Source organism: Uranotaenia lowii, chromosome 1 (assembly GCF_029784155.1).
Source record: "Uranotaenia lowii strain MFRU-FL chromosome 1, ASM2978415v1, whole genome shotgun sequence".
NCBI lineage: Eukaryota > Metazoa > Arthropoda > Insecta > Diptera > Culicidae > Uranotaenia > Uranotaenia lowii.
The window spans coordinates 135,815,243-135,826,357 of NC_073691.1; the positions used below are offsets into that span (position 1 = coordinate 135,815,243).

An 11,115-nucleotide genomic window follows, 5' to 3' on the forward strand; every position below is an offset into this window, starting at 1 on the left:
GTCTGTCCTGTCTGTCCTGTCTGTCCTGTCTGTCCTGTCTGTCCTGTCTGTCCTGTCTGTCCTGTCTGTCCTGTCTGTCCTGTCTGTCCTGTCTGTCCTGTCTGTCCTGTCTGTCCTGTCTGTCCTGTCTGTCCTGTCTGTCCTGTCTGTCCTGTCTGTCCTGTCTGTCCTGTCTGTCCTGTCTGTCCTGTCTGTCCTGTCTGTCCTGTCTGTCCTGTCTGTCCTGTCTGTCCTGTCTGTCCTGTCTGTCCTGTCTGTCCTGTCTGTCCTGTCTGTCCTGTCTGTCCTGTCTGTCCTGTCTGTCCTGTCTGTCCTGTCTGTCCTGTCTGTCCTGTCTGTCCTGTCTGTCCTGTCTGTCCTGTCTGTCCTGTCTGTCCTGTCTGTCCTGTCTGTCCTGTCTGTCCTGTCTGTCCTGTCTGTCCTGTCTGTCCTGTCTGTCCTGTCTGTCCTGTCTGTCCTGTCTGTCCTGTCTGTCCTGTCTGTCCTGTCTGTCCTGTCTGTCCTGTCTGTCCTGTCTGTCCTGTCTGTCCTGTCTGTCCTGTCTGTCCTGTCTGTCCTGTCTGTCCTGTCTGTCCTGTCTGTCCTGTCTGTCCTGTCTGTCCTGTCTGTCCTGTCTGTCCTGTCTGTCCTGTCTGTCCTGTCTGTCCTGTCTGTCCTGTCTGTCCTGTCTGTCCTGTCTGTCCTGTCTGTCCTGTCTGTCCTGTCTGTCCTGTCTGTCCTGTCTGTCCTGTCTGTCCTGTCTGTCCTGTCTGTCCTGTCTGTCCTGTCTGGTCTTCCTGTCTGTCCTGTCTGTCCTGTCTGTCTGTCTGTCCTGTCTGTCCTGTCTGTCCTGTCTGTCCTGTCTGTCCTGTCTGTCCTGTCTGTCCTGTCTGTCCTGTCTGTCTGTCTGTCTGTCCTGTCTGTCCTGTCTGTCTGTCCTGTCTGTCCTGTCTGTCCTGTCTGTCCTGTCTGTCCTGTCTGTCCTGTCTGTCCTGTCTGTCCTGTCTGTCCTGTCTGTCCTGTCTGTCCTGTCTGTCCTGTCTGTCCTGTCTGTCCTGTCTGTCCTGTCTGTCCTGTCTGTCCTGTCTGTCCTGTCTGTCCTGTCTGTCCTGTCTGTCCTGTCTGTCCTGTCTGTCCTGTCTGTCCTGTCTGTCCTGTCTGTCCTGTCTGTCCTGTCTGTCCTGTCTGTCCTGTCTGTCCTGTCTGTCCTGTCTGTCCTGTCTGTCCTGTCTGTCCTGTCTGTCCTGTCTGTCCTGTCTGTCCTGTCTGTCCTGTCTGTCCTGTCTGTCCTGTCTGTCCTGTCTGTCCTGTCTGTCCTGTCTGTCCTGTCTGTCCTGTCTGTCCTGTCTGTCCTGTCTGTCCTGTCTGTCCTGTCTGTCCTGTCTGTCCTGTCTGTCCTGTCTGTCCTGTCTGTCCTGTCTGTCCTGTCTGTCCTGTCTGTCCTGTCTGTCCTGTCTGTCCTGTCTGTCCTGTCTGTCCTGTCTGTCCTGTCTGTCCTGTCTGTCCTGTCTGTCCTGTCTGTCCTGTCTGTCCTGTCTGTCCTGTCTGTCCTGTCTGTCCTGTCTGTCCTGTCTGTCCTGTCTGTCCTGTCTGTCCTGTCTGTCCTGTCTGTCCTGTCTGTCCTGTCTGTCCTGTCTGTCCTGTCTGTCCTGTCTGTCCTGTCTGTCCTGTCTGTCCTGTCTGTCCTGTCTGTCCTGTCTGTCCTGTCTGTCCTGTCTGTCCTGTCTGTCCTGTCTGTCTGTCTGTCTGTCTGTCTGTCTGTCTGTCTGTCTGTCTGTCTGTCTGTCTGTCTGTCTGTCTGTCTGTCTGTCTGTCTGTCTGTCTGTCTGTCTGTCTGTCTGTCTGTCTGTCTGTCTGTCTGTCTGTCTGTCTGTCTGTCTGTCTGTCTGTCTGTCTGTCTGTCTGTCTGTCTGTCTGTCTGTCTGTCTGTCTGTCTGTCTGTCTGTCTGTCTGTCTGTCTGTCTGTCTGTCTGTCTGTCTGTCTGTCTGTCTGTCTGTCTGTCTGTCTGTCTGTCTGTCTGTCTGTCTGTCTGTCTGTCTGTCTGTCTGTCTGTCTGTCTGTCTGTCTGTCTGTCTGTCTGTCTGTCTGTCTGTCTGTCTGTCTGTCTGTCTGTCTGTCTGTCTGTCTGTCTGTCTGTCTGTCTGTCTGTCTGTCTGTCTGTCTGTCTGTCTGTCTGTCTGTCTGTCTGTCTGTCTGTCTGTCTGTCTGTCTGTCTGTCTGTCTGTCTGTCTGTCTGTCTGTCTGTCTGTCTGTCTGTCTGTCTGTCTGTCTGTCTGTCTGTCTGTCTGTCTGTCTGTCTGTCTGTCTGTCTGTCTGTCTGTCTGTCTGTCTGTCTGTCTGTCTGTCTGTCTGTCTGTCTGTCTGTCTGTCTGTCTGTCTGTCTGTCTGTCTGTCTGTCTGTCTGTCTGTCTGTCTGTCTGTCTGTCTGTCTGTCTGTCTGTCTGTCTGTCTGTCTGTCTGTCTGTCTGTCTGTCTGTCTGTCTGTCTGTCTGTCTGTCTGTCTGTCTGTCTGTCTGTCTGTCTGTCTGTCTGTCTGTCTGTCTGTCTGTCTGTCTGTCTGTCTGTCTGTCTGTCTGTCTGTCTGTCTGTCTGTCTGTCTGTCTGTCTGTCTGTCTGTCTGTCTGTCTGTCTGTCTGTCTGTCTGTCTGTCTGTCTGTCTGTCTGTCTGTCTGTCTGTCTGTCTGTCTGTCTGTCTGTCTGTCTGTCTGTCTGTCTGTCTGTCTGTCTGTCTGTCTGTCTGTCTGTCTGTCTGTCTGTCTGTCTGTCTGTCTGTCTGTCTGTCTGTCTGTCTGTCTGTCTGTCTGTCTGTCTGTCTGTCTGTCTGTCTGTCTGTCTGTCTGTCTGTCTGTCTGTCTGTCTGTCTGTCTGTCTGTCTGTCTGTCTGTCTGTCTGTCTGTCTGTCTGTCTGTCTGTCTGTCTGTCTGTCTGTCTGTCTGTCTGTCTGTCTGTCTGTCTGTCTGTCTGTCTGTCTGTCTGTCTGTCTGTCTGTCTGTCTGTCTGTCTGTCTGTCTGTCTGTCTGTCTGTCTGTCTGTCTGTCTGTCTGTCTGTCTGTCTGTCTGTCTGTCTGTCTGTCTGTCTGTCTGTCTGTCTGTCTGTCTGTCTGTCTGTCTGTCTGTCTGTCTGTCTGTCTGTCTGTCTGTCTGTCTGTCTGTCTGTCTGTCTGTCTGTCTGTCTGTCTGTCTGTCTGTCTGTCTGTCTGTCTGTCTGTCTGTCTGTCTGTCTGTCTGTCTGTCTGTCTGTCTGTCTGTCTGTCTGTCTGTCTGTCTGTCTGTCTGTCTGTCTGTCTGTCTGTCTGTCTGTCTGTCTGTCTGTCTGTCTGTCTGTCTGTCTGTCTGTCTGTCTGTCTGTCTGTCTGTCTGTCTGTCTGTCTGTCTGTCTGTCTGTCTGTCTGTCTGTCTGTCTGTCTGTCTGTCTGTCTGTCTGTCTGTCTGTCTGTCTGTCTGTCTGTCTGTCTGTCTGTCTGTCTGTCTGTCTGTCTGTCTGTCTGTCTGTCTGTCTGTCTGTCTGTCTGTCTGTCTGTCTGTCTGTCTGTCTGTCTGTCTGTCTGTCTGTCTGTCTGTCTGTCTGTCTGTCTGTCTGTCTGTCTGTCTGTCTGTCTGTCTGTCTGTCTGTCTGTCTGTCTGTCTGTCTGTCTGTCTGTCTGTCTGTCTGTCTGTCTGTCTGTCTGTCTGTCTGTCTGTCTGTCTGTCTGTCTGTCTGTCTGTCTGTCTGTCTGTCTGTCTGTCTGTCTGTCTGTCTGTCTGTCTGTCTGTCTGTCTGTCTGTCTGTCTGTCTGTCTGTCTGTCTGTCTGTCTGTCTGTCTGTCTGTCTGTCTGTCTGTCTGTCTGTCTGTCTGTCTGTCTGTCTGTCTGTCTGTCTGTCTGTCTGTCTGTCTGTCTGTCTGTCTGTCTGTCTGTCTGTCTGTCTGTCTGTCTGTCTGTCTGTCTGTCTGTCTGTCTGTCTGTCTGTCTGTCTGTCTGTCTGTCTGTCTGTCTGTCTGTCTGTCTGTCTGTCTGTCTGTCTGTCTGTCTGTCTGTCTGTCTGTCTGTCTGTCTGTCTGTCTGTCTGTCTGTCTGTCTGTCTGTCTGTCTGTCTGTCTGTCTGTCTGTCTGTCTGTCTGTCTGTCTGTCTGTCTGTCTGTCTGTCTGTCTGTCTGTCTGTCTGTCTGTCTGTCTGTCTGTCTGTCTGTCTGTCTGTCTGTCTGTCTGTCTGTCTGTCTGTCTGTCTGTCTGTCTGTCTGTCTGTCTGTCTGTCTGTCTGTCTGTCTGTCTGTCTGTCTGTCTGTCTGTCTGTCTGTCTGTCTGTCTGTCTGTCTGTCTGTCTGTCTGTCTGTCTGTCTGTCTGTCTGTCTGTCTGTCTGTCTGTCTGTCTGTCTGTCTGTCTGTCTGTCTGTCTGTCTGTCTGTCTGTCTGTCTGTCTGTCTGTCTGTCTGTCTGTCTGTCTGTCTGTCTGTCTGTCTGTCTGTCTGTCTGTCTGTCTGTCTGTCTGTCTGTCTGTCTGTCTGTCTGTCTGTCTGTCTGTCTGTCTGTCTGTCTGTCTGTCTGTCTGTCTGTCTGTCTGTCTGTCTGTCTGTCTGTCTGTCTGTCTGTCTGTCTGTCTGTCTGTCTGTCTGTCTGTCTGTCTGTCTGTCTGTCTGTCTGTCTGTCTGTCTGTCTGTCTGTCTGTCTGTCTGTCTGTCTGTCTGTCTGTCTGTCTGTCTGTCTGTCTGTCTGTCTGTCTGTCTGTCTGTCTGTCTGTCTGTCTGTCTGTCTGTCTGTCTGTCTGTCTGTCTGTCTGTCTGTCTGTCTGTCTGTCTGTCTGTCTGTCTGTCTGTCTGTCTGTCTGTCTGTCTGTCTGTCTGTCTGTCTGTCTGTCTGTCTGTCTGTCTGTCTGTCTGTCTGTCTGTCTGTCTGTCTGTCTGTCTGTCTGTCTGTCTGTCTGTCTGTCTGTCTGTCTGTCTGTCTGTCTGTCTGTCTGTCTGTCTGTCTGTCTGTCTGTCTGTCTGTCTGTCTGTCTGTCTGTCTGTCTGTCTGTCTGTCTGTCTGTCTGTCTGTCTGTCTGTCTGTCTGTCTGTCTGTCTGTCTGTCTGTCTGTCTGTCTGTCTGTCTGTCTGTCTGTCTGTCTGTCTGTCTGTCTGTCTGTCTGTCTGTCTGTCTGTCTGTCTGTCTGTCTGTCTGTCTGTCTGTCTGTCTGTCTGTCTGTCTGTCTGTCTGTCTGTCTGTCTGTCTGTCTGTCTGTCTGTCTGTCTGTCTGTCTGTCTGTCTGTCTGTCTGTCTGTCTGTCTGTCTGTCTGTCTGTCTGTCTGTCTGTCTGTCTGTCTGTCTGTCTGTCTGTCTGTCTGTCTGTCTGTCTGTCTGTCTGTCTGTCTGTCTGTCTGTCTGTCTGTCTGTCTGTCTGTCTGTCTGTCTGTCTGTCTGTCTGTCTGTCTGTCTGTCTGTCTGTCTGTCTGTCTGTCTGTCTGTCTGTCTGTCTGTCTGTCTGTCTGTCTGTCTGTCTGTCTGTCTGTCTGTCTGTCTGTCTGTCTGTCTGTCTGTCTGTCTGTCTGTCTGTCTGTCTGTCTGTCTGTCTGTCTGTCTGTCTGTCTGTCTGTCTGTCTGTCTGTCTGTCTGTCTGTCTGTCTGTCTGTCTGTCTGTCTGTCTGTCTGTCTGTCTGTCTGTCTGTCTGTCTGTCTGTCTGTCTGTCTGTCTGTCTGTCTGTCTGTCTGTCTGTCTGTCTGTCTGTCTGTCTGTCTGTCTGTCTGTCTGTCTGTCTGTCTGTCTGTCTGTCTGTCTGTCTGTCTGTCTGTCTGTCTGTCTGTCTGTCTGTCTGTCTGTCTGTCTGTCTGTCTGTCTGTCTGTCTGTCTGTCTGTCTGTCTGTCTGTCTGTCTGTCTGTCTGTCTGTCTGTCTGTCTGTCTGTCTGTCTGTCTGTCTGTCTGTCTGTCTGTCTGTCTGTCTGTCTGTCTGTCTGTCTGTCTGTCTGTCTGTCTGTCTGTCTGTCTGTCTGTCTGTCTGTCTGTCTGTCTGTCTGTCTGTCTGTCTGTCTGTCTGTCTGTCTGTCTGTCTGTCTGTCTGTCTGTCTGTCTGTCTGTCTGTCTGTCTGTCTGTCTGTCTGTCTGTCTGTCTGTCTGTCTGTCTGTCTGTCTGTCTGTCTGTCTGTCTGTCTGTCTGTCTGTCTGTCTGTCTGTCTGTCTGTCTGTCTGTCTGTCTGTCTGTCTGTCTGTCTGTCTGTCTGTCTGTCTGTCTGTCTGTCTGTCTGTCTGTCTGTCTGTCTGTCTGTCTGTCTGTCTGTCTGTCTGTCTGTCTGTCTGTCTGTCTGTCTGTCTGTCTGTCTGTCTGTCTGTCTGTCTGTCTGTCTGTCTGTCTGTCTGTCTGTCTGTCTGTCTGTCTGTCTGTCTGTCTGTCTGTCTGTCTGTCTGTCTGTCTGTCTGTCTGTCTGTCTGTCTGTCTGTCTGTCTGTCTGTCTGTCTGTCTGTCTGTCTGTCTGTCTGTCTGTCTGTCTGTCTGTCTGTCTGTCTGTCTGTCTGTCTGTCTGTCTGTCTGTCTGTCTGTCTGTCTGTCTGTCTGTCTGTCTGTCTGTCTGTCTGTCTGTCTGTCTGTCTGTCTGTCTGTCTGTCTGTCTGTCTGTCTGTCTGTCTGTCTGTCTGTCTGTCTGTCTGTCTGTCTGTCTGTCTGTCTGTCTGTCTGTCTGTCTGTCTGTCTGTCTGTCTGTCTGTCTGTCTGTCTGTCTGTCTGTCTGTCTGTCTGTCTGTCTGTCTGTCTGTCTGTCTGTCTGTCTGTCTGTCTGTCTGTCTGTCTGTCTGTCTGTCTGTCTGTCTGTCTGTCTGTCTGTCTGTCTGTCTGTCTGTCTGTCTGTCTGTCTGTCTGTCTGTCTGTCTGTCTGTCTGTCTGTCTGTCTGTCTGTCTGTCTGTCTGTCTGTCTGTCTGTCTGTCTGTCTGTCTGTCTGTCTGTCTGTCTGTCTGTCTGTCTGTCTGTCTGTCTGTCTGTCTGTCTGTCTGTCTGTCTGTCTGTCTGTCTGTCTGTCTGTCTGTCTGTCTGTCTGTCTGTCTGTCTGTCTGTCTGTCTGTCTGTCTGTCTGTCTGTCTGTCTGTCTGTCTGTCTGTCTGTCTGTCTGTCTGTCTGTCTGTCTGTCTGTCTGTCTGTCTGTCTGTCTGTCTGTCTGTCTGTCTGTCTGTCTGTCTGTCTGTCTGTCTGTCTGTCTGTCTGTCTGTCTGTCTGTCTGTCTGTCTGTCTGTCTGTCTGTCTGTCTGTCTGTCTGTCTGTCTGTCTGTCTGTCTGTCTGTCTGTCTGTCTGTCTGTCTGTCTGTCTGTCTGTCTGTCTGTCTGTCTGTCTGTCTGTCTGTCTGTCTGTCTGTCTGTCTGTCTGTCTGTCTGTCTGTCTGTCTGTCTGTCTGTCTGTCTGTCTGTCTGTCTGTCTGTCTGTCTGTCTGTCTGTCTGTCTGTCTGTCTGTCTGTCTGTCTGTCTGTCTGTCTGTCTGTCTGTCTGTCTGTCTGTCTGTCTGTCTGTCTGTCTGTCTGTCTGTCTGTCTGTCTGTCTGTCTGTCTGTCTGTCTGTCTGTCTGTCTGTCTGTCTGTCTGTCTGTCTGTCTGTCTGTCTGTCTGTCTGTCTGTCTGTCTGTCTGTCTGTCTGTCTGTCTGTCTGTCTGTCTGTCTGTCTGTCTGTCTGTCTGTCTGTCTGTCTGTCTGTCTGTCTGTCTGTCTGTCTGTCTGTCTGTCTGTCTGTCTGTCTGTCTGTCTGTCTGTCTGTCTGTCTGTCTGTCTGTCTGTCTGTCTGTCTGTCTGTCTGTCTGTCTGTCTGTCTGTCTGTCTGTCTGTCTGTCTGTCTGTCTGTCTGTCTGTCTGTCTGTCTGTCTGTGCAAAACTTTGTGCACACATCGTCGGTGTCTTCAAAAGGCGCTAGATATCGTGATTCGGGAACGTAAGGGGGATGGATTTGGCATACGCTGCGAAAAGATGCGCGCGAGGAAGAGACAGGCGCTTGACTAGAATCCAGATGGGCATCGAAAAAAAGGCATGCCCGGAGGCTCGTGGCATCGCTAGCAGTGGAAATCTTTTATCACAGCCCTATGCGTCGGTCCCTTAGATCGGTAGCTAGGTAGGTAGGTAGGTAAATAAAGGGCACAAAAATAGTTCGAAACTTCCATATTTTATGGGAATCTTTAAGCATATAGTTTCCCATTTAAGGAGAGTTCAATAGCCAAGTAAATTAAAGCAAGTATCAACATTTATTCACGGTCACATTCTTCAATAAATAAATAAATTATAGCTTTGGATCGATTCCACTTCGGTCGGACTACCTGAGCTAATTGAGCAGTGTTCGTTTACAGATGAGCGGCGTAGGCCTGTTCCTGGGCATCACCGTCCAGAGATCGTTTCTTCCAACCGGCTGGAGCATCCCAGTGCACGTGAGGATGGGCGGCAATGTGATGGTGATCGATGTGATGGTCCACGTGGTGGGCATGGTGAGGTGGCGGGTAATGCACCACTTCATAGTTTACAATCTTTGGCTTGGCGAACTTGAAGATGACCATTGCACCAGACAGAACCATAGACAGCAGACCAAGGGTCATTGCCTTCCAGGTCTTCAGGGCAATCAACGCCAGAGCAAGTGGAACCAAAACGGTCGATTTGAATTTGATTCCGAGTAGGAAGGGAATCATGACTTTCTTCACAAAGCCACGGCCTGAAAAATATTCGTTTGAGTAAAATGATGGTTACCAATAAAATTGAACGTACCTTCAGCAACGTTTCCTTCAGTCAGCGGAACTACCAAATCTTCGGAAAGTCCTCCCTTCAACAATGCATCGGGAATGTAGGCGCGGGCTTCCTCTGACTTCAACACTTCCGGAGTCTGCATCTTCAGGGCATGTGTAGACAGGAACGAGTCAATTTTGTTCAACAGATAGACAGCCTGATTGCTACGCTGTTGTTCCTTCACTTCTGGAGCTTCTTCATCTTCAGTACCAGTCCGAACGATGGTTAAAGTGTCGGTTATCTTGATTTCGTCTTCTTCAACTGCTTTGCTTAGCCACGAAAGGGCTTTCGATTTGACACACTTCATGTTCACATCATTGAGGCAGGTCCTGTAGATGTCAACGGCAACTTCTGCCGCCGATCGAGGGTGATGAGCTGCTGCTAGCCCAAAGGCTGCAACAGCAATGGTTAACACTACAAATGAGCGCATCGTCACTAGTTACTAGTCACCGTTTATGACTCCAGAATCCTACTGGCCCTATCGATGCGTTCCGGTCGATCAGTTAATTCAGTATGAATTGTTTGATATTCATTACAATGGATTTTATATCGCATTGAGGACACACGTTTCCCAAACCGGCAGCTATCGATTACGACAAGCCCAACAATTGTAGTTTCCACCCTGCCCTTGCGAATCTCTCAAAACCGATCGAAGCGCCATTTTCCGGGCAATTTTCGTGTACGCAACCCCACTGCTTATACCAGCTTACAAAACTACCCAAATCACATTGCCAAATATGCCGTCGGCAGTGAATGAAACAAAATCCATGGAATAATGTTGCACATTTTTGTCAACAACATTTATTCCACCCACTCTCCCTCCCTCCAAAAAAATTCCAAAAAAATCAAATCTTGGGGGAAGCGTCAGCGCGATGGCAGGTGCCCGGAAGCTACGTGAATCGAATATGCAGACGATGATGGGACGATCGCGATTGGAAACGAATTTCTCCACCCGTTAATGTTACATGCATTGCTTTGGGTCGATTCATACACACAGGCAGGCTAGGCCAGGATTATTCGATTTACTTTGACGAACGCGTATTGATATTCTGAACAACGCGATTAAAATAGTTTCCGAAACTCGGTAGCAACTTTTGGAGCTACAGTTTCAAACTGAAAGTGAGAGCTATTGATGTATTTATTATTTTAAAATTGAATATAATACTCAGACTTTGATTCCAATGTTAATGAAATTGATCAGTTATTATAGAATATTTTTCAATCACATCAGACCACATGAACCAGAATGTCAAGAATTTTTTACCGTTGTCTGATGACTTGATTTTCTAATTTATGTACACAATCGATATTCGTTCTTTTCATTTGTAAGTTTTGATAATACCTATATGTAGGCTAAGATAAAAAAAAAGAAAAATTATAAATTGCATTAAATTTCATTCAGTTTGAATTAAGTCACTCAAAACAAGACATTGATTCGTGAAAAACTACACTGAAAAGTAAAAAGCAATCAACTCAATTTCATAGGTAAAATATCATCAAACAGGGTGTGCAACGGTGGGGCAAAATGCTAAATTCAGTTATAAAAGCACTGTTTTTATTTAATTTTAAAATCTTAGTAACTAGTATAAAAAATTTCTCAAAGGAAACAAAGACTTCGAGAGACATTTTGATTCAAATTCGTAAAAAAAGGAAGAATTATTTGAATTTGTGTCGGAAAACTGAATTTCTTTTGAGAGCGTTTTATCAATAATGATTTCGAAAAGTTTTAAAACAAACTAGCTTAGTTTTTAATAAGTTTATCAATAACCCACACCCACAAAATTTATTGTGTCCAAAAATCCTCCATGCCGAATTTTGTTAATTTCGCTTGATTAGTATTCAATATGAAAGGAGGCTCCCTTCCTTCTTCCTGTTTCCCAATGGGAAGATGGAAGGCTCTCAATAAACTATAAGAAATATTGCTCTTGACGAAATATATCTTTTTGAGTTTCATTTACTCGATAAGCTCATGAGTTATACAAAAAATTGCAAGTGTGTAGCTCCACTTCCTATATTTGTGTATTTGGGAGGGAGGGGTTGGACCCAAATGATCATTTCGCTTATTCGTTCTGAGATGTGGAAAAAACATCTCTCTTCCCACCGAGACCTTCTCCTCTTCACTTTATCACAATGGAAGAAGGGAGGCGTCTAAAACAATCATTGAAACTTTTTTCCTATCCAATAACCCTCCCGTATCTTTAGGTGGCTCCATTAGTTCACCAGTTATTGAAAATTGTAATGGAGCCTCCCTTCCCTCATTCCATCTCCCCTTATTTCACTATTATTTTACATAGTATTCCGTCTTACGACATAACTTGACGAACATAATTCCTATAATTCACTCGGTCCATGGCAACCGTTCTCCAATTTCTCGGACACCCCACGTTCGCCAGATCACGCTCCACTTGGTCTAACCACCTCGCTCGTTGCGCCCCCGCTCGTC

The 11,115-nt window shown here is 48.2% G+C and overlaps 1 protein-coding gene across 1 annotated transcript; it reads right to left on the reverse strand.

Annotated features, from left to right (window-relative positions):
- Window positions 1–8,124: 8,124 nt before the first annotated feature.
- Window positions 8,125–9,199, reverse strand: LOC129739555 (uncharacterized). Its single transcript, XM_055731035.1, has 2 exons — window positions 8,655–9,199; window positions 8,125–8,601 (listed from the first exon to the last, which is right to left on the reverse strand). The coding sequence occupies exons 1-2, from the start codon at window positions 9,100–9,102 to the stop codon at window positions 8,240–8,242; spliced, it is 810 nt and encodes a 269-aa protein (XP_055587010.1). The 5' UTR covers window positions 9,103–9,199; the 3' UTR covers window positions 8,125–8,239.
- Between the last annotated feature and the right edge of the window lie 1,916 nt (window positions 9,200–11,115).